This window comes from Pezoporus wallicus, unplaced genomic scaffold (genome assembly GCF_028554395.1).
Source record: "Pezoporus wallicus isolate ANWC-B61680 ecotype Strahan unplaced genomic scaffold, APGP_CSIRO_Pwel_v1 contig_5261, whole genome shotgun sequence".
In the NCBI taxonomy this organism is placed as follows: domain Eukaryota; kingdom Metazoa; phylum Chordata; class Aves; order Psittaciformes; family Psittacidae; genus Pezoporus; species Pezoporus wallicus.
In genome coordinates, this window is record NW_026642423.1 from 5,439,906 (window position 1) to 5,462,181 (window position 22,276).

The window sequence follows — 22,276 nt, forward strand, 5'->3', positions numbered from 1 at the left end:
CCCTCATATAAAGTTCCTTGCAAGGACTCTTGGTCTTGAATCTTCACCGGTGTGCTTGTGTCCTTGCACATTAGGCTGCATTGAAATTCATGGGTATGTCCCATCTACTGTCAGATACTTCAAAAGTTTTGGGCTTTGCACATGCTCTGTTACTTGTGAGCATGAGGCTGGACTCAATGACTCCATAGGTCCCTTCAAACCCCAAATACTTTATGATCCTGTTAGAAACTTTTCTCCCATTCCCATCTACATGAATTTGTCTCCATTCTCCCATTTAGGAACTGTCAACCATTTTATGTGGTCTGCATCCTGCCTTTAGCTGGCAACTATAGTCTTACAAAGACAATATGTGCTTCTACCCAGTGTGGAATAGCAGCTTGTGTGGTGTATGTGTTCAGCAGAGGAACACGAGCCAATTGAAGTGTTGCTTTTTTGTTTTTAATTACATTCTTGTTTTCTTCCCAGGCTTCTTTCCTACATACTTACACGTGTGCCTCTGGAGGGAGCATTCAATAGGCTGATGAAGTGAACTGGAATGTTTAAAAATAAACCAGAATTTTGTAATGAAACATGTTCTGAAAGAACCCAGTTGCTATAGGGATTTTTGTAAGGGTGCAGTCCTTCATCTTTCGTTGCTCAAAATAAAGGTTTTCCTTCCTGGAGCCAGACGAGGGTTTTCTTATCCAAGCTTTGGAGCCTGTTCAGTGTCATCTGGGTGGACTAGTCACTACAAGGCAATATTACTCATCCCACCCCTACATAAAGCAAACCCATTAAACTTCACTGCATGTGGTTTGTGTTTGAGGTTTCATTCATGAGAGTTGAAAGTGCCCAAACTACTGCCTCACGGAAATGAAGCCCTGAGAAGATTCTCCTTCAGTCACCACCAGTCAACAAAACGTTCACTTCCACCTTTTCTAAAGCTCCCTCAAATCTGATTTCAAGGCAGCTCTTTTCCTCTTAGCCAGATCTCCTGCACTGACCCTCACCCACTCTGTGGAACCTGCATGAACATCTCTGTTCAGAGTCAGTTTCTGTTCTGCTCATAGTATGTGCAATTTACTTTCTTTGTATCTTTAACTCATAAGGCTGCTGAAAAGTCAATAGGTTAATTATTACTGATTTGGAATTAGAGTGTATTTTTGTTGTAAACAGTTTAAATGATGGTCCTCCACCCTGGTCATAATACAGTCTGTGTTCAGCTGTTACCCACCCTGGCATATCTGCCAAGCACCACAGATGTTTTATCTGACGTGTTAGTTATTAACAGTTTTTGCTCTTGTTGGAGCATGAAGACTTGATGAAGGTTTTTTTTCAGTTTCTTCATCTTATTATTTTTTTTCCTTTTTTTTTTTTCCTATTCCAGCATGCAAAGTTTTCCTAAAATGAAAACAATATTTTTTTCATTAGATACATGTGCACACGTATAGGTAATATTTGTTGTGGGTTTTTTTGTGTTTTGTTTGTTTGTTTGTTTGTTTTTTTTGTTGTTGTTGTTGTTTTTGTGGTTTTTTTTTGTTTTGTTTGATTTTTGGTTGTTTTTTTTTTTTTGAAAACCAAAAGAACAAACAAACATAACCCCCAGAAAATTCTGCAGTAGGAAATTGAAGACTTTGAATTTATGTCAAAAAAATAACTTAGACAACTTTCTTGCCAAAGTTCTCACACCCTTACAACAAAACCAAACAAATAAACAAAACCCAAGTGAAGATTCATGGACCAGTTATAATGGTGATGCATTACTTTTGAGCAATTTTGTTTACTTGGTAGTATCCTTCCATATTTTTACAGTATGCTAACACAGAGTCTGAATGCAGGAGTGTCTTGATTATCTTCTTTGACAGTTTTTTGCCTGTCAGAATTCACATAGTAAAAATTTTCTCATGATAAGACATGTAGGATTTGGCTTTGTAAAAGTACAAGCATGACTTTGTTTTCTTCTTCCACCGCAAAAGGCTCTTCCCTCCGGTCCTCACTCCTTCATCTTCTCGGTTCTTCCAAAGTATGACACAAAGATAAATTCTGAGAGAGAGGAAGAAAAGTCATGTATCCCAGCCGGCATGCCTCAGCATGGAACAGTGCCGAATCTGTGTCTGGCTTTGAGCTTTTATGTCTGCTCGTATGTTTTGATGATGTATTGTAATTATATATAACCCAGCATCTGAAAGACAGTTTCTGTTCAGGGCTCTAAGGTTGGCAACTTGAAAATATACTTGAAGTGGGGAAATAATTCATATTAATCTAATATTTATAAATTGGTTGTATTTGTAAGGAAGCAGCAACATAAAAGTGACATTAGTGTTCATAAAAAATGCAAACAGAAGGCTAAACCCAAAGAAGGGGTGAAATCTCAGTTCCTTTATTCAATATTATCCTTTTTCCAGTAAGCACAGCTCAGAAATTAAACAACTTTTTAGAAAGGGACACACCAGTTACGTTTTAATTCAGTGGACTCAGTGTTGTCATCTGGTGCCGTGGAATGTCCTCGGATAGCTTGGCCTCTGGTTGACATTCCTGAAGAGCGCATGTCTCCTGTAAGTCCTGTGCCACACCTGTCAGTCAGGATAAGGGGCTCCAGGGTGCTGGGTATCCCTGTGCAAACACTGGCATTACACTCTTCGCTGTCCAGGGCCCATTAGTTTCTGGTCCCTGCCAGAAGGTCTCAAAGGAGCATCCAGCTGGTGAATGCTAGCTCCGGAGCAGGTAGCTGAATACTTCAAGATTGTGCATATGGTGATAATTTCTGATCACCACCACTAACCCCACTGGCCTTGTCTGATTTAAGTGGGAAGCCACTGTAGTCAGTGTCAATGTAAGGCAGGACGCCACTTTTGACCCCTTCTGAGATGTACCTTTCATATGCCTGGCACCACATGAAGCAGCGGATTGTATCTTTGTCTTGGGTAGTCCAGCTACAAAGAGGGACAGAAGACACTGGAGGGCTGCATTCCTTAGAGCTGTTTCCTTGGCAAATTTTTTTCCATCAGAGACCCTTGCATCTCTCCGTTTTGCTTCCCTGCAACTTACTGGAATGTTTTTCATCTTGCTTGTCCCTGTGTCTTCCACGCTAGATGTCATACTGTGTCTTCCCCTGCCCCAGCGGGACTGTGTATTTCCATCTTCCCTGGTACCAGGTCTGTCTGCAGCCTCCTTCTTCCTCTTTCTCATGCTACTCTTTTTCTCTCTCTACAGGATTTGTCATTGCCTGCCTGCCTTGTGCTTGTACTTCCATTCACTCATATTCGTTGGTGAGGTCTTACCTACACCAGTCTGTTAGTTCATCCCACTTTCCCCTTGTTTCTTCTCTGTCTTCCAGCTCTTTTCCATCTTCAGAACACCTTGCTTTTTCCACATCCAGCAAATGACCCTGGCAAACAATCCTTCTTCCCTCATGCCTCCTACCCATCATGCATTTTTCCATACTTTGCCTCCATCCTTTACCTCCCTGGGCAGAGTTGTGCCTATTGGTGCCTGGAATATCCCTAGATCTTCTGGAGCTGGCTGGAGGTGAGGTTCTGAAGTTACCACATTACAGAGAAATGCTGCCAAGCGCCAGGCAGTCCTGGGTGCACTTTGACCCCTCACAGTCAGGCAAGAGTGACTTCTTCCTAGTGCTTTTGGTTTGCCATTGCCATATGGAAATGGCAGATGGTGTTGATCAGGAAGTTAATCTAGAAGCGTATCCGTTTCATGCCGTATGCGAAAGATTTGTTCATTAACGTAGAACTCTAATTTAAAGCCAATTAACAGGGTGATTTGAAGAGACTTGTTGTTTTTGAAGTTCAAAAGAGATGCTAAGTCTCTGATTTCAGCCTTTGTACATTCCAGAACCTGCATAACTATTGCAGTGTTGCCAACTATCCTGGAGGTTTTTTTCTCTATTTTTTTTTCCTTCCCCTTTTCTTTTTTCTGCCTCTTCATTTTCTTTAAGTGATGCAGCTTTTGCCATGGGCTGGAACTGTTTGGTGAAGCCGTTTGAACACTCAGTTTTCTTAGCAGTTTTAGGCCTACATTTGGGGGGTGGGTGAGCAGAACTTGTGTGCCTTTCTATCCTCTTTGCTGAAAGCCAGCACAGCTCCCTCCTTCCTCCCTTCGGCGGCCCAGTACTGCTCTTCTCTAAGCAGGAGTTGGGGGAGGAGGTAGAAAAATGGAAGAAGCCCTAAGCAGCTCTAACACCACTTCTGTCAGTGTGGGGCTGTCTCTGCTTCCTTTCCTCCCTTCCCATAAGGTCTCCCAGAAGCTGGTTGGGACCCACCACAGCACTTTCTAAGCTTGGAGGGGGCAGAAGGGGCCTCTAGACAGACAGCTGCTCCTCTACACACACATGCCCCGACATACAGCTCTAATTTCCACATATAATCAACTGGGTAGGACTGGCCCAAGCAGACCATTCCTAAGCAGTGTCAAGATGGGAAACGTGGTGTCAGGAGGACCCTCAGAGTGGCTAGTTCTGAATTCATATTTATGCTGCCTTTAGCTGAGGTTGATAGTTTATAAGCACTTCCTTCTATAAGATCCTTCGCTAACAGCATGTTTGTATAGCCCCAACAGTTAGTAGCGGCATGTGTACAGAAATAACTTTTTTTAGTAATTTGAAGCTATTGCTGATATAAAAGAAAATAGAGGGGTCAAGTTTTGCTACGGTATAGAGCCTATGACTTCACTGGGTTAACTGCTGCTACTTCCATGTAATTGAGAACATAATTTGGCTCAAACCCTGGGAGGCTGAATAGGATCACAGCAGCCACTGTATTAAGCTGATGTTCAAAACAGTTGGCTCACACTGAATCTCACAAGCAGATCATATATTCAGAAGACTTTAGCTGTATGACACAGTCCACTGCAAAAGAGGAGATGGTGGGAGTATCTCTTTGTTTATCTTAACTAGAACAACACGTTATGAAAGGTATGAGGAGGGTGATGTGGCAGAACAGATAAAGTATCTCCCTGGTGGGTGTATGAGGACAAACCTGGTGAGAGCTGTGCAGAGGCTACCACCAGTTACCCCAGCTCCCATTCATGCCAGGAGCCAGCAGCAGTGAGGCTTCATCCTGGCTGTGCTGTCGTGAAGGTGGTGCTGCTGTCAGCAGCAAACACACATCTGTCATGTCCTCTTGGGAGTGATGGCACCTCACTGTGCATGAGGAGGTCAGGTAGAGGTGGACTTAAAATGAAGAAGAGGATAGACATTGGTCTGAGAAAGCCTGAAATATTCACAAAAGCAGAATGGCTGCTGGAGGCCCCCTCTGGAAAACCCTTCCTCTCGCCCTGCGGGGCTTCTGGGCATGAAGGTGGCATTCAGCAACTGTGATGGCTTCTGGGGGATTGGACCCATGCCACATCATCAACTGGTGGCACCTACCCTCTGCCAGAGAGGCTTGCTCCATCAGTGCTACTTAGTCTTTGAGGAAAGGTGGGCAGAATTAGTGATCTGTGTTTCACAGAAAACAGTTTTCTGCTCCGTCTAAGGGAGGAGAAGGGGGTTTCCTGATGAAAGAAAAATCCTGAAGAAGGAAATAATGCGTTTTCAAGAGAAGGGCATGCAGGGGCTATGGATGATGAGCATCTGTTTGCTCCCAAGTTTGCTAGCAGTTCTGTTCTGACTGGTTCCCTCCAAAGGAGGCAGGTATTTTGGGACAGCATTTTCAACCATTCCTTGAGCACTTAGCAGGAGGGATTGTTTTATTAGGAAAGTTTATGGCTTCTTGTTTTTCCTCAAAGGCAAATGTGACTTTGTTGTTTTTAATTCTGTTGGGATTTCTCCCTTTTAATATACAACGCAGCTGTTAAAATAGCTGGGGTTGTCTAGGGCAAATCATATAGCACTTTCCTTGTTCAGATCTCAGATGGCTGCCTTTTTAGTGTCACTGCAAAATTATATTACAGGGCATATGAATAGTGCTGGTATTAGTGTCAAAATCAATTACCCAACCCTTCTTCTGCAGAGAAAGCTACAAACCTTAGGAACAATCTGAGTAATCCATTCTGGGTTTCTAATTCTGAGTAATGACGGAGGGCAGAGACTTGCACTTGAATAAGTGCACAGGGTCTTTCTCTGTATAGTCACTCCTAAATGCATGCTCTTTACAGGAAAAAGCAGGCTCCCTGTGAAACCCTTTTTCATGCCAAATGGCTCGTTGCTAAGATTAATCTGTCATTGAATTTATAAATTCTGTGTGGCACAGAGCAGCGAAAAAAGTTTAGCATTGAACAGAAAGCAAACTATGCATTGCTTAAAAAATGAACGTTGTGCTCCTGGATGGTGTGGATTGACTGCCTCCATCAATATATCTTCTTATACTGGTAATAAAAACGCTTCCATAGCCTTGTGCCTCCAAGGATCTCAAAGCACTTTGCAAATAGGGCAAAGTACTATTTCCTATTTTATGGCTGTGGAAACTGTCTGCGAGAGAGGTTAAGCTTTTTGCCCAGGGATACAGGAGACTGTAACAGAGCCAAGATGAGAACTTAAATCTCCAAAGCTCCAGCTCTGTGTCCTGGTCATCCACAGCACTAGAGCACAGTGGGGGAGTCTGCGCTTAGCTGAGTCTCAGCCATTGTCCATTAAACCTCAGGAGGTGGGATAATGAAATCAGTGTTGGTGTTCCTTTGCTCCCTGGTCTATGTCCCAGTCTGTGGACAGAGATGCTGAGCACGGTAGGGTCTGGCCTGGGTGGATGCTTGTGTCCTCCTGGGCTGGGCTGGTCAGCTGTGGAAGGAGAATAACTTTCAATTGCCACTGACCTGGGGAAGAGCCTGGAGCCTCGCATCCAGCCTGTTCTGCCCCAGGCACCTTTATGAAGCAAAAATAATTATAGACTTGTTACCTAAATCCTGTGAGATTACAGTAGTTGCATTTGGGTTTGGTTGTTGGTTTTTTTTCCTAATCCAGTATTTGAGGAGGATTTACTTGTTTAATGCAACCATTTATTGGAGACACTGGATTTTTATTTTTTTTTTAATTCATAATTCATCTGAAAATAGAGCATACAGCTACAGGGGCCAGATTTTTCTGTTAGGAGTTTTATCCTCTGTTGAATTCCAGTTGGATAAACAACACATCTGAAAAACTGGGTCCCTACTGAGGTATCTGTGGCATGGATTTAGAGACCTCACCTCAGGCACCTCTCTTGAAAAAAGCATTGCTCTAACCTGCTAGTTCCACAGGAGAATAATTTCTACCAGTAGATTCTTCCTTGCCCTCCCTGGCTGCTGTGCTGTGTTGTCCCTGAGGAAGCCTCCTCAAGCATGATGCTGCCCTGAGGGTCAGGGTAACCCAGAAGGAGGAGACTGGGAGGGGTGCGAGGGCAAGCGTCTGGTTTCAAACAAAAGTGCAAAGCCTTGAGAGGAGGAACTAAGAAGAAACAGGTGGGGGGCTTGTAATATAGCCTCTGAAGTTTATTTGCTTAGCGAACAGAAGCCCAGGCTGTCAGACCTAGGTCAAATACTCCTCCAGCCTTAGTATATTTATTTCATACATGGTCTGTAACCCAACCTGATTTCTGGATTAAAATGCTGTAAAGTCCTGGCCCTCAGGAACTCATCCCATGTTTGCTATCAGTCCCAGCACATGTCAGGGCAGGACCTTGAGGGGCCATCTCAGTATTCACTAAAGTCTTGTGTCATAAGTAAAGCCTGTAATTGTGGGTCCTGTAATTTCCAATGCAGGCTTCACTGGTCACAGCTGCAAATAGTGACTGAAGATCCATCAGATAGGTGTCCCATTAATGTAGGCAGTACTTGAGGGCTTCTGGTATAAGCTGCTCGGTGAGCCACCATTCTGCTGGAGCCCAGGCAGCTGTGACAGTGCTGGAGGACCACATCCACCACATGCCAAGCCCCTCTGGGATGCTAGCAAGCAAGAGTGGCTTCATGTTTATAGGGAAGTTTTAATGTATCTCAGAGGAGGAAGTTGTTTAGGACAGCCTGTCTTGAACAGGGGTGCAATGTAGAGGGTCTCCAGTGATGGATGTGAGGAGCCTGGGAGCGTGGGACTACCCTCCGGCTGTGCTGAGCTGTGAAGCTGATAATGTAGCAGAGGAAAAGGGTCTTCACTTTCGTGCTTGTCTGTCCTCAAATTACAGCACAAAACCTGCCTGAAAACCAACAAAATAGTCAGGAGATGACAACAGCACAATCCCAAAATGAAGTGATTACACCAGGTTCAGTAAAAACTAAAGGGTAAAAGCTACAGTTCACACATGGAAGTTCCTGAAATCCTTATATGCTTTAAATTGTTTAAGAGAGTTAACTTTTTAATCCAAGATGTTCAGGAGTCATTTAATCCTTCAGAGTGAAGGAAGGGAAGTTTGAGCTGGCACAATGGCAGTAAAACTACCCACAGGCAGAAAAGTTTTATAGTTTCCCAGACATTTTTTGGCTGATCCCATTAATTCCATTAAGGTAAACAGACAGTGTGCTCCAGAGTATCTCAGGAGATGAAAAATTAGCATCTGAAAATTTGCATGTGAAAAAATCTCAGATCTGCATTAAAATTGGAAAGGAAAGGAGGAATTAGCAGTGGGTTTTCTCAAGACCAGCCAGTGGTTGGTAGTGCCAGGTTAACTGTGTGGGTTCTTTGAAATCAGGAGTCGTGGAAGCATTTGAAATAAAACAGGTTAAAATGGAGAACAAAAGTATTTTCAGTCAGAAATGAAGCATGCCTCCTCATTTAAGAGAAGCCCCATTTTATGTTATATTTGGGAAGCCCATATGTTTGCTTTTGGGAGACCAGTTAAGTTTGAGTCATGCAGAACAAATTATCAGGCTGACAAAAAGTTCAGGAGCTGTTATTTTTCATGGACATAAATTGAAATAACCAGTTTATTTCTGCTTTGGTATCTACTTGGTTCGTGGAGTTTTCACTGTCACTTAATTCACCATATGTAAAAGGCATAAAGCTGTAGCTTGTTTTCAGATGTGACTGGTCAGATAGAACTTGCTTGAGAGACAGAGAAATTGATTGATGTTAGTCCTCACCAGTGAGAGCTAGATGGGCTCTGGTGTGGATTATCCGTAAGCGCTTTTGAAATGTTCTGGTCAGGGCACTGTTTCAGAACCAGCACCAACTGGGGGAAAGGAAAAAAAAATATCTTAAAAGTGGGGGGTTTTTTTGCTGTATTTTTATTGGAAGGTTTTAGCTGACTGAGTTTTTTGTGTATGATGGGCTAGGTCATGTATAAGATTGACAAACTGGTTTTATACACACTAAATTTTTGTGTCTCACTTGTTTAATCCTGGAATGCCCTTTGGACCTAGAGGCTTTATTATGTAGCCCAAGTTTAAGTGGGGAAAACATGTATTTTGGTCCTGATCCTTTTAGGTCTTCAATTTCCTGAAGCCAGTGGATGTCAGAATATCCATCCCTTTGCAGGGCTGTGCCTTTTTTGTCTGTGGCTGCTGTACTGGCTGTGCCTCTGGAGTCAGAATCCCAGGACATCTTTGCCACTCGCCATTTACTTCTGAGCTCTGCCAAACTATCAGCTTTCTTACGGAGCTGATTTTGCCTGTTTTGTGAGTAGTGACCAGAATCTGTTTTTCTTTTATGTCCTGTAGGGTCGCTGAGCTGGAAGATGCACGTCTAAGATGGAAACTTCTGCTTCAACGGCTGCTGGGAAAAAAGAAGGGAAAGGTGCAGTTCTGGAGGGGAATGGCTTTACGGAGACGGGGAAGAAACCCAGTCCTTTAGCAGCTACAGGAGCAGCAGTGGCACAAGGAGGTACTTTATGTTTTCCACAATTTGAAAGCAGCAGGGGTGTTTTTCATTAGACTGTAAGAATTTAATAAGTCCTGTGGCATCTGTCCTCCCGTGAACATGCTGAATTTATTGGGTTTCTTGGCCATTGGAGGTCACAGGAGCAGGAAGCTGTGTCACCACGTGGCATCCGAACGTCACTGCACTGTGATGAGTCACCACCACTCCCAGTGAATTGGGCTGGAGCAAGAGAGAGGATGGGTGGTGAGTGGTGACCGTTGGAGAGTTGAGGCATGCTGTCACTGCTTGCCACCAGCTAGCCAGTGCTGTATGGTGTTGGCAGCATAGCGCCTGCCACTCCTCCATGGAATCTGGCTGGATCCAGAGTGCCGATATTGTGGTGAGGGAGGGATGTTGTGTGCTAGCTATGATCCTGCTAACAAGCTAACCAGACTGCACCATCTTCAGTGATTGCTGCTGGGATTTTGTGGTTAGGGAGGAGTTTTCAGATTGTCTGGCCCCAGTGCAAGAAGGTTCACAAAGAAACCCCCTACCTGCGCCATTCCTGTTAATGTCAGTAACAGCTCAGTTCCTTATTTCTTTTTCTATCTGTGTTTTTGGCAAGATTTTGGTCCTGCTGGTGTTGAATTAAATTGAGAAACTCTCTTGGACACCCATGAGGCATAGGGTTGGTTTTGCTGGGTGTAGCATTGGGAGGAGAGAGGAGTGGGGCAATGTGCAGGTCTGCTTGTTGCTCCTGCCTCCTTTCACTGGCTATGCCAGGCAAAATATAACCCCAGAAAGAACATCCCTCTCTTGCACACAGGAGCTGGTGGAGCTCCAAATTGGTGTCAGGGCCCTTCATGGTGGCGCCAGGTGTGGGCAAAGCTGTACCCATCAGGGAGGCATCATGGTGCCCTTGCTGGGGACTACGACTGGGTGTTCTTTCTGGACATAAGGGTATAAGGAGACAAACTTAGAAGGGGTTACACCAGCTCAGATGTGGCAAGAAACGTCTGAGCTGTGTAAACTTTGCAGGCATTTTTTCTTTCCCACTTAAAAATACACATTATTGCTAGACAGAGTCTATCTCAAAATTAATTCTTCCCCTTCCCTTCCTTCACTGCACATTGGTTTTTCACCACCCCAGGAGAGCAGCATGACCCCTCTGCAGGCTCCTGTTTCTTACACATCTCGGCTGAAGAGTTTGTATTTTCTGTTGGCGGAGTTTTGAAGATAGTTCCCAGTCCAAATCGCTTAAATCTGCTTTATCTAGTCTTCCTTTTCAACACCTTTGTTACTCACTTTTTGTTTCCACATTGACCCAGGAGGATTCAGATGTGTGAAATAAGGTAGTAGCTTCTAGATTATAATCTACCAGATTAGTTCACATGTTTGATAAACTTGGTTAGCTTTTGTTAGCCAAAAGAAAGCTTTTCTTAAGAATAATTAGAAAATCTTTTACACAGAGTTGTTTGGAGGGAAAAACAATCTCATCCTGCTGAATGGGTCTCAGCCACCTTCCATGTGAGCACTACGCAAAGTGGCAGAAAGGAAAGTTTGCTGGGTGGCAGAAATAGGGGAAAGGCAGAGACAGCAACATGCAGATGTTTCAGTCCCCCAGCAGATTTTGATTCCTGTTGAAGCAGCACAGGCTGTAGGAGGCACTGAGGCAGCCTGCTTGAGACATCATCTCAGTGACTGGCAGATCCAAAGGACTGAATGGTGTCAATGAAGTCCCAAGGATATGCTAGAACTCAGAACCCACATATCTGCTGTTATGAATAAATATGTTCTCCCCACTTGCCTTGGGAATGCATCCACTGAGGAAGCAGTCACTGCATTTCCAGAGATGTGATGGAAATGAGGATGTACCCAAGGTGGAGTCCACTGGCCCATCTGGTATCCCCAGAGACTTGTTTGGTTTTTGAGTCCAGTATTATATGTCCCATTAGCAGTGTCCTGTGACCTTTAAAAGGAATGATTTAAGGGCTCAATAGTTGTCCTTTTATTAAGAGGAAGTACAAAAGTAAGTGGAGGATTGTTTGAAGATGTCAGAGAATTGTGATGAAAGCATTGTGTAATGAGATGTAAAGAGTGAAATTTATGTCATGCTGTGAAGAGAAGTGTCGTAAATGACCTAAAATGGCTAGCAGTGAAGCAGCACGTGAGCAGATGCTGGCTCTAAGACTCTGCAAGTGATGCACATATTCTTGTGGTTCTGAGGGCTTTTCTTTGAATTCTGGCTAGACATAATACATGCTTCTGAAAGGGAGCAGCATGGTGTGTGTGCTTTTAAGTAGAAAAATTAATACAAAGTTGTCTTCTAACATTAGTTAACTGCGAGGTGTGATTTAGAAGTTGATAACAAAAAGGCTGGGTAGCGATGAGACTGTACCTATGTGGCATTCGTGCTAGTATAGCATATTTGATTCACTAAACTAGTGTAATTACTCATAACAGATATACATACTTAACGCTCATATTCTTACTGAAGAAAGGAAATGAATCATGGAAATTAATTACAATGTTCAGTTTGAGTAGAGGAACAGCTTTAAAGGGAGGCCGTCCGAGCTCCCCACCCTGCTTTGGGCCATACAAACAAGTCTTTATTCTCATCCAAGACAAACTCTTGATTTTATTTGTTGTAGAGGTTTTCCTCTTTGTACTAGCATGTGAGAAAGTGGCATCGAGGCTTAGCTAGTACTGCAGATCACCAAGCAGCTCTCCAGAGCCAAACAAACGTAATTTGCAACACATTTCCTCTCTTTTATTCTACTGAGTCACACAGATGGAGTGCCAATGTAGCATGTTTCTAAGATCATAAGGTTTTCTTTTTCCTTCATAAGACTGAATAGATTCATACGGTTTTATTTATAATTAGGGTAATTGAAGCAAGAAAGTGAATAATAGTTAAATAATTGAAGAATAGCTAGTTTATGATATTATTATTTAGACTAAATTATTATAAGTCTCCATTTCTAGTTCCCCTGTTTTGGATATTTGTGCCAAATGTTTCCAGCCTTGAAGAAGTTAAGTTATGGCTGTAGGAAAAGAGATCGGTGTTGCTGTCAGTGGAGAAGAGTCCTTTTGTACTAACAATATGCATCTCATATTTTTAGTCTACTGAAGCTGCCATGTTAGAGATCTTCTCTGACATTTTTTTACAGTAACTCATTGATCAGATGTTCAGAAATTGGCCTCACAGAAATGACATCAGGAAAGTCTCTCCTAATTTTCCATTTTTCCATAAATCATGCCATCCAAGGAATCAAAGCTCATCTCTTCTGTGTGTATGTGTGTAGGTGTGTAAGTGTGTATGAGATGGAAACTGCTTTTAAGGACAGAATGTAGGAGCACATGTGTATGTGTGACAGAGATGGTAACTGTTTTTAATGACTGTATGTAAGAGCTATAGACAAATCAAATCTGCTGAAGAGCCTCTCACTTTTGGTGCCTCCACTTCTGGAAGGGCAAACACATAACGATGTTTAGAAAGCCCTTTTGCTGAATGCAGAAGTGCATATTGCTGTGTAGGGTAGGAGACTTTGGAGACCCCCAAGTGAATGAGACTGTTGTGTCCTCCAGGCTAGCACTGCAACATCCTCCATATCAGCATGCACAAGGAAGCCCAGGCATGTGGCTGGGAGAGAAATTTAAATGAGCCTCTCTTTCAAAGGCAGAGATATTTAGGAAGATGGGTTTCTCATCTTGTAATAAAAATTAAATACAAATTCTCCTAAATGCTAACTGCCTGACTTTAACAATGCCCAGAATGCACCTTTCCCTCTCCACCCCACCCTCCGCATGACACAAACACCAAGTTTCCTAATTGATGGTGTTTACGTTTGAAACATTTTTCTGATGTCTGGCTCTGTCAAGACTAATTTTAGCATTTCTAAAGCTGGGTAAAAATACAGCCTCATTACTTTGATGTCAGAGCGTAGTTTACTATTAGTATATTCTGGGGTTTATCATTTTAGTCATGTTTAACACGGCTGCAGCAGGCATGCACTATTAAATCTGGCTTATTTTACATTCCTGTCCAAGATTATTTATTTGGAACAATTTCCTCTCTATCAAAAGACACGGCTAATGCTGAGTTTTAATGTGTTATTTACACACAAAATAACCTATTTACAACTCAGTATCTGCCGCAGGGAGAATGAATGGGGCAGTGCTCCCTTCATCCTGTTGTATCTGAGTTTAACAATCTGGATTGCTAATAGAACCATTTATCATGGGGTGGTAATTTATTTTATGTTAGCTGCACAGGTCTCCCTGCCTCTGATCTATGGAAATACTTTGTATATAATGAAGTTCAACAAGTCATTTGGTGTAAACATGGGGAAACCAAGCTGCAGAACCAGTGAGACTCTGGCTGCACTTTTTTTTTTTTCCAGGAGGTAAGGACTCTCTTCTGATATTAAGGCTTCAGCTGATGAAATACAGCTCTTCGCCTTGCCTGTGCTGTAAGGGCAGAGTGTGGATCCTCTGCAGTGGATCAGAGGTTGGGATGGAGTTTGGTCACTTGATTTATGGGCTGGTGGGAACGCTCAGTGCTGCAGAAGTAGCACACTCAGCCCTTTCATAGGCAGAGGAGAAGGGCAGGGAGCACCTCCCATCGCTCTCCAGAGGTCTTCTGTAAGCAAACCCCGAGTGGTGTTGGCAGGGAGTCCATGTGCAGTTCAGCTTGTCTTAGTGCTGGGTTATGGGAAGACCATGTAAATGAGGAGGAGGAAATGCCAGCATCCCAGCAGAGCTCAGCACACTGAAAAAATATATAGTTTGTGTGGCCTGAGACTCAGACAAATTAGAAGGAGAGCAGCCCAATGAAGTCATCACTTCTGTCCACCCTGGAGGGGCAGGGATCTTCTCCAAAGAATGTTCTTCTTTCGGTTGTTCACGTTTTCTAGGAAAAGGAATATAAGCACTACAAGCACATTCTTAGCTTCCCTGCCCTGCATTGCTTTGCTGCATGCAATTTGAAATGCTGAGATACACAGTTAACAGAAAAGCCTGGGATGGCTGTAGAAGGGAAGGGGTAAAGTAGTTAAAACCGAATGTTGGGAAAATCCTGTAATTTAGACCATGAAATTCTTGTCACAGCCACTGTCTCTATTGCGTATCTACTGCATGTTGCTCAGTGGCCCCCATACTGGGTAGGGTTTCAGTGCAACATTGTCACAAGAGTGATAGAAATACAATTCTTGATTGCTTCCCTGGAGATTTCTGTTAGTCTTAAATAAAAATAATTCTGTTGGGTCTTAAAGTGGATTTCTTTGCTGCCATAGCCCTTCTGGCTCGCCAGGTTGCCTACAGGTCTCTCTTGTGTACCTGCTCATGTCCCTTTCAGCACCCAGTGGTCTCAGATGCTCAGACTCGTGCAATAGTGAGGCTGTTCTTCAATCACAGGATATCGAGGCCTGTGAAGACCTGCCAGCTTTGAATCATACTGGTTGCTTGACACTTGCTCAGTGGGACAATTTAAAAGGATCAGTGTAGTCATGGATGAAGTTGAAGCCATATTGCACCATTTTTATGTTCATTTGACATAATCTGGTATGTGGACATGGTGGAGAGCACTCTGGGAGCAGCAGGTTTATTTCTTCAGCTACACAGACAGAATTGTAGTAGTTAAGATTGCCACAAACTGTGCCACAAAAAGTATATCTTTTCTTCTGTCTGCCCCTTCTCCTCTATCCATGGCCAGCAATGCTGAGTCTCTCTAGACTCTTCTTTAGAACAGTCAGTAGTACATCTTTGCTTAAATAAGTGATTAGAATCCCACTTCTTGGTCACTTGTTTGCTTTGGGTTTGTTAAGTTTTGGGTTGTTTTTTTTTTTCCGCATGGGGAAAACCCTTTTCCCAGACCTCTATACTGGGTTCTTCTCTGTGGTAGCCAGCCTTGTGGGCAAAGGTGCAACCTCAGAGTGGATAACCATTAATGTTTACAGACTTTTTGTTCACATTGCATAGTCCTTACAGAAGATGTTACAGTCTGTATCAGCAAAGCATTTAATGATGTATCAACTTTACAGTTGGACTCAATAATGTTAAGGGTCTTTTCCAACCTAAATGATTCTATGATTTGTAACATCAGCAAACATTCACTGACTGTGTACAGCTTCCACACACTGTCATACCAAAGGTTTTATAATTTCAGCCCTATAACGATGCCAAGGTACTTTGAAGACAGAGTAATTTAGTCTCATCCCTAACCACATTGCAGGATTGCATACTGACTTGAAAAGCTTTTATGGGATTAAATTTAAAAAAGGTATTCTTCACAGGCTGGCTCTGGCACTGGTGATCCCAACCATTAAGTACTGACTGAAAGACCTTTGTATTTTGTGAGTGTATTATTATTATAATTAATAATAGTAATTGTAATAATATTAGCTTCCACCTTTCTATTGTTTTGTAAGCTCCAAAAGCTTATTCTGGCAAATACTAATATATTTTTTATTTTCCATGGATCTAGTTTAGTCTTCAGAAAAGTGACTCTTTTTAAATGATGCTGAACCTACCTATTTGTGGGTTGGTCATTTACAGTCAAGTAGGAAAATCCAGTGATGATAATAGATTATATTTATATTCTCATGAGACCTCACTTGGAGTATTGTGTGCAGTTCTGGTGTCCTCAACATAAAAAGGACATGGAACTGTTGGAACAAGTCCAGAGGAGGACCACGAGGATGATCAGGGGACTGGAGCACCTCCTGTATGAAGATAGGCTGAGAAAGTTGGAGCTGTTCAGCCTGGAGAAGAGAAGGCTGCGTGGAGACCTCATAGCAGCCTTCCAGTATCTGAAGGCGGGCTGTAGGGATGCTGGAGAGGGACTCTTCATGAGAGACTGTGGTGACAGAACACAGGGTAACAGGTTAAAACTTAAACAGGTGACGTTTAGATTGGATATAAGGAGGAAATTCTTTCCTGTTAGGGTGGTGAGGCACTGGAATGGGTTGCCCAGGGAAGTTGTGAATGCTCCATCCCTGGTGGTGTTCAAGGCCAGGTTGGACAAAGCCTTGGGTGACATGGTTTAGTGTGAGGTGTCCCTGCCCATGGCAGAGGGGTTGGAACTAGATGATCTTAAGGTCCTTTCCAACCCTAACGATTCTATGATTGTATGAATCTATGATGATTTTCCTGGATTGTCTCCTCTGTGGTGCCACCATGTCCCCATAGTTTGAAATGTTAGTATCTTGGCAGCTTTTTGCCTAAGCATCTGCAAATTTGCACGTTTTGTAAATTAATTCTCCCAGCACCATCCATTAACTATGGCATTTGAGCCTGCCATAATCATGGGGGACCAGGGCTGGGACTTGTTTTGTCTGAAGTTGACTGCCTAAATGTTAGGTGTCTAGTTTGGGATCCCTTTGCGTGCTTTGGAGATGCCAGCTTTGGTCCCTTGAAGGCTTCATGGTTGATTTGAGGTGACTAATGTTAGGCAGACAAATCCCAGTCTTACTGACTTGACCAGAATTGCAGGGTGGGGTTAAAGCAAGGAACCAAGGTGAGACTAGATTAATGCTTTAAAGCCTTCCATTCACGTTCATCAGTGCATAGCCTGGTGAGCTGCAGATAGCCCTGACTATCAGCTCTGAGCTAAAATCTCACCCTGTGGCTTCTCAAGTCAGAGGCAAACTCGACACCCAAGTGTCAACACAGCTAGGGGAGCTGCTTCCCAGAGCTGCTCCAGCCTTACACCAGCATTGACAAAACTAGTGTTTTAATGGCCAGTTTAGAGAGATGGACAATTTAAAATCTCTGCGAAAAAGATGAGGAAACAACCTAGTAAATTCTGTAAGGCTACAAAAGGCACCTAAATATAACCTAAGTGGAGGAAGGCTATTAATGCAAAAGTAAATAATTATATTAAGGGAGGCAACTAGAGAGGCCAGTTTTGTAAATCAGTTTAAGGGGAACAAGCTTTAGATAAAATCCATTCTTTTATCACACAGATTAAGTCTTCCTTTTGACGCTAAATAATTGATAGGGTTTGGCAGAGTGTTCCATGGCTGCCTGCACAGAGCAGTGGGACTGCTCCCAGGGTCAGACAAGTGGCAGAGAAAAATGTTCTTAGAAATGCTGTGCATCCAATACCAGCACCGAGAAATGGGGCTTCTATTCCCAGCACTTCCTAAAGAATTTCTGCATGGCCTTGAGAAGACATCCAATCACTTCGGAGTGGAAGGAGGAGTTGGCATTGCTCATCTCCTCCTTAAACTGTCCTCCATAAAACCAGGCAGTCTGTTTTCATGGTTTCATGTGGTGATGACCAAGGCCTGGGAGGACACAGCCAATTCTGCTGCACTATTTTTTTTTATTTACTTTTTTTTTTTTCTTTTTTAATTACAAAACACGAATTGTGCTGTCTGGATTTTCCAAGGCCAAGGCTGTAATGGGTGCAGCTGTTTTACATAGATGTCAAAAGCTGGTTACATCTGCAAATTTGGAAGTTCATAGGTGGCATACATGGGTCATCCATTGTGATAAAGAGGATTTAGCCCAGGTCTCTTGGGTCACTATATCCACTAGCAAGTCTTTCCTCTCTCAAATATATGCCATGTAATCATGGTCAAATGACTCAAATTTTCATGTTCATCTGCCAAACATGGAGGAGTTGCTTGTTTTCCTTCAGGAGAGCTGAACACAAGTTGTTCATGCATCATACAGTGCCCTTGAGAATATCACATTGCAGCTTTCAGTACCATTCTTTTTTGTTGGATAAGGGTATGAAAATGTTCTGCTAGCACTAACAGGATTTTATTGAATTTTAACTCATTTTTGGCAGTGCCTTTGTCCAGTACCTAGCACAGTGGGCTCATAATGAGGGGGTTACAAGTTTTCCCAGAACCAAGTGGGACATAACGTGAAGAAACCTTAAATTCTGAAATAAATGAATATGCCATGAATTCTGTGTGGGTTCCATGTTTAGCAGGATGAGTTCTCTGATCTTAATGGTAATGACAGAGAATAAATGACAGCCAAGATTGCAAGTTTAGCTCTTGAACTAATGAAGTGAGATATAGTCTCTTTATGCTAACTGGTTTAGGATTATGTTAAACTTGTGAGTTTACATGTGTTGGAAGTCACCTGCACTGTGTTTTCTGTGATTTTCATAGTGGTGTTGGGTTGAAATCAAGAAAACCTTGGTGGAAAGAGCTGAGCAAACATTTGGGTACATAGGCTAACTGAGTCTAAAATGAAAAAAATAAACCACTGAGTGTGCTCTCGCATGAGCACAAATGAAAAAGAATTCACACAAACCTGTCTGAAATCAATTCTGTCTTTTCTAGAGTTTGTTAGAGACCTCCATGGGTTTTTCTTCTTTTCTTTCTTTATGTCTCTTTCCATCTCCTGGAATCTCAGATATTTTTAAGACTGTATTCCATTGAAATCACTTCCAACTTTAAGTAAATTGTAAATAAGAACAGGAGTATTGCAAGCAAAATATTTATATTTACTGCCACTAATATCTGATTTTTAAAATACAGCAACATTTGCAGGGATAGAATGGTGCTGTTTTGGCCAGAAAGCTGTTCTCTTCTCTTCTCTTACATGGATCAGCTTCTGACTCTGACAGATTTTCAAAAAATCACAGCTTGCAACAGATGCATCCTTAAGTAAACAGTTAAAGTAGATATCTTGATGACTTCAGTTGTATTGATGTAAAAGATCAGTGTCTGAGCATTCCTGAATGCCATCCAATAGAGGAGGTGTCTTCCTGTAAGCCCCTGGCCCCATGTGCACTGTTTCAACAATAGTTTAATTGCTTAAAGAAAACAGATATATTTCTGCACCTAATGAGATGCTATGAGCCTAGAGAGAGTGGTGAGGGCTCAGCACTCCTGACTCTTGGTTCAAAGTATTGGGAAATATTCAGATTTTCCCCAAGTGTATTTTTTTTGCTCTTTTTGTGAAGGGGGAAAGACAGATCTTTCTCAGCTCTACTTTTCTATCTGGGGTTCACCTTGGTTTATGGCTGCTCTTTGTGGGGTGGACCAACAGTGATGGGGGGACTAAGCAGCATCCTCTTCTTCATGCTGGCTGGCGCGAATATTGGTATCCTATGTGAATGTATGCAAGTGCTGCTTTTGTGAGGCTCGAGGTTAAGCTAAGTCTTGTTCATATCAGTTTGCAGGTGATGTTTTTTCTGAGGCATTTACAGCCACACTTTAAAGTAAAAACAGAGAAACTCAAAGGTGAGGACTTTAGGCATTTCTTTGCACTTCCCATTTTAACGAGAGGAATTATTATGTGTTGTGGGAAGCTGACCCGACTCCCAGAGGCTGCTTGTGTGAAGATGCCCAATTTTTTGGTGGCTCCCTACGGTGAGGGCACAGAACTGAGCCTGGAGAAAATTAGTTTCAGTTCCTGATTCAGTCCCAAATTTCCTTCATGATTTTAGGAAAGCTGCTTGACTTCCCTTCTTTCCCCCATTTATATAATGAACTTGCGTTGTTCTTTGGGCCTCCAGGCCCATCCATCAGCATCTGGTTAGCATGTTTATGGCACTGGTCATACTGAAGCACTTAACAGGTCAGACTACATAGAGGTTGCCATTCCATTCCCTCCCCCTGCCTCCAAAAGGGTGCTGCTGTCCCTGGGCGCTGTGTTACAAGGGTGACCTTGTTCATATGTCTGAAGTGTCAACCTGCTGCTGTCAAAGGGGGCCAATAAAACAGATTTGCAGGGTTAGGGAAGATGAGGTTAAGTTCTTACAGAGAAGGTATTTTCAGTATCTACAGTGGACAGACAGTTTGGGGATACACAAGAGATTGACTGTGTTACAAGGGGTCACCCTGTGCTCTGGAATAAGAAAGTTTTTCAAGCTGTCTAATGTGGCAGACTCAGTCAAGAACATGGTATTGTTAATAGCTGTATTTTGTATTGAAACAAGAGAAAATTATTTTTCCCAGTTTAAGAGGTTTTCCTACATACATAATCTGTGGATGAGGTTCATCAAATGGTTTGCTGAAGTTGAAGTAGCTGGACAGAGTTTTGGACAGACCAAATTTGGATGAATTTACAGAAACCACACAGAGCTTCACGGTTTCACCCTGACCTGAGCAATAAATAGTGGTTTTAGCAAAGTCCTCTGTAATTAGAGTCTTAGGAATGGTGTTGATCTTGGGGCCAGGTGTTGGAAAGATAAAATCACTGATGTGCAATGACAGCTTCAGACAAGCCCTTAGTTTCAGCTTTTCTTCCCGTTAGCCTGCTGTGCACGTGCACACTCTAATACTGTAATCAGCTGCAGAGGAGCTGACAATACTATTGTTTGGTGCAATTTTTTCCCTTTGGAAAACTCCAGAGGAGCCTTAGTGTGCTGTTTCAAAGACGTCCGCAAAGCATCTTTACTGCTGGGTCCTGTATTTCAAATGCTGGAGGAGCGACTCTTAAAATAGATATGAGACGGCTGAATGTGTGAAAAACATTTGCATCTTTCTGAGCTCTGTGCATGCCGCATCACTTCTGTAGGCAAGCTAAAAGGGTTGGGAGGAAAAAGAGTTTTGTAAATTTCATGCTTCTTTTAATTCCACTTAAAACAATGTATTAGCAGCTGAAATAAGATCCAAGGCTGTCTTTTGGCCACATGGAGTCACTGACACTTGAAACAAGCTGGATTTATAAGTAGTTACTAAAAAATATATAGCAAAATGAAAGTCTCAGACACTGAGTTCATGTGCATTGCCCACTGTAAAGATAAGTAACGGCTGTTATAAGATCACTTAAATGGTTACCTTTAAGACATAAAAGGGATCTTTGAAGACAGTAAGTCTTAATGCAGAAATGTTTACTCATAAAAAATACATTTGGAGTGGGGGAGGGAAACACATTTTCTATTAATGTGGGTTTTGCCTTTTATGGCAGGTTGTAGCAGGTCTTTAACCTCTGTAGCACTTGAATGAGGATAGAAATGAGCTTCTCTAAGTATCAGCCCAAAGGGCCTTTCCTCACTGCCTGTATCTGCAATGTCTCTTGTAAAGATGGTTTTAGTTTATCTTCCTTTCTGTGACCCAGATGAAAAACTATTCCTTTCCAACTTCAAAACCTTTCAGTAGTTAAGTCCTGAGGGCAGAACAGAAATGTCCTCCTGAATTTTGTTCACTTAACCTTGCGTTTTGTGAGGTACAGGGCTGGTGGCCCAAACCATGCTTAGACAGAGTGGGAATTTGAAGGCTATGTCAGCCAACTAAAGCTGAGCAGAAGAGGGAATTTGCCCTTCAGTGCCATGGTTCTAGATACCACAAAAGAGGGATGGTGTTTCTCCAGGTGCTAACAAAGGATGCAGATATGCAAGCCCAGCATTACTGATCTGCTTCTGGGGGCACATGAAGCTCATGTCACTTGTGAGCTTTCTGGTAACAGTTTTGCAGGTAATTTTTAAATACTTTTTCTGTACAATCATTATGCTCCTAAGTGAGGCAAAAAGTCTTGCAGATTTGGTCAGCGCTGTATGAACCCATAACTAGGGAGGATGTAATTTCTGCTTCAAAGTTTTGCAAAATTATTTCTAGATGGGGTAACAAACAAGGTGCCAGGAGTCTCTAAGTGGTAGGGAGAAGTTCAGAG

General features: G+C 42.6%; 1 protein-coding gene across 3 annotated transcripts in view; it reads left to right on the top strand.

Annotated features, from left to right (window-relative positions):
- The window catches only part of GLI2 (GLI family zinc finger 2), a 199,942-nt gene that overhangs the window by 46,805 nt on the left and 130,861 nt on the right, over nucleotides 1-22,276 (top strand). For all 3 annotated transcript variants that reach the window (XM_057430184.1, XM_057430183.1, XM_057430185.1), the window contains exon 2: nucleotides 9,556-9,718. In XM_057430184.1, coding sequence (XP_057286167.1) covers nucleotides 9,586-9,718 — 133 coding nt within the window. In that variant the 5' untranslated portion in view covers nucleotides 9,556-9,585. The remainder of the gene's footprint in view (nucleotides 1-9,555; nucleotides 9,719-22,276) is intronic.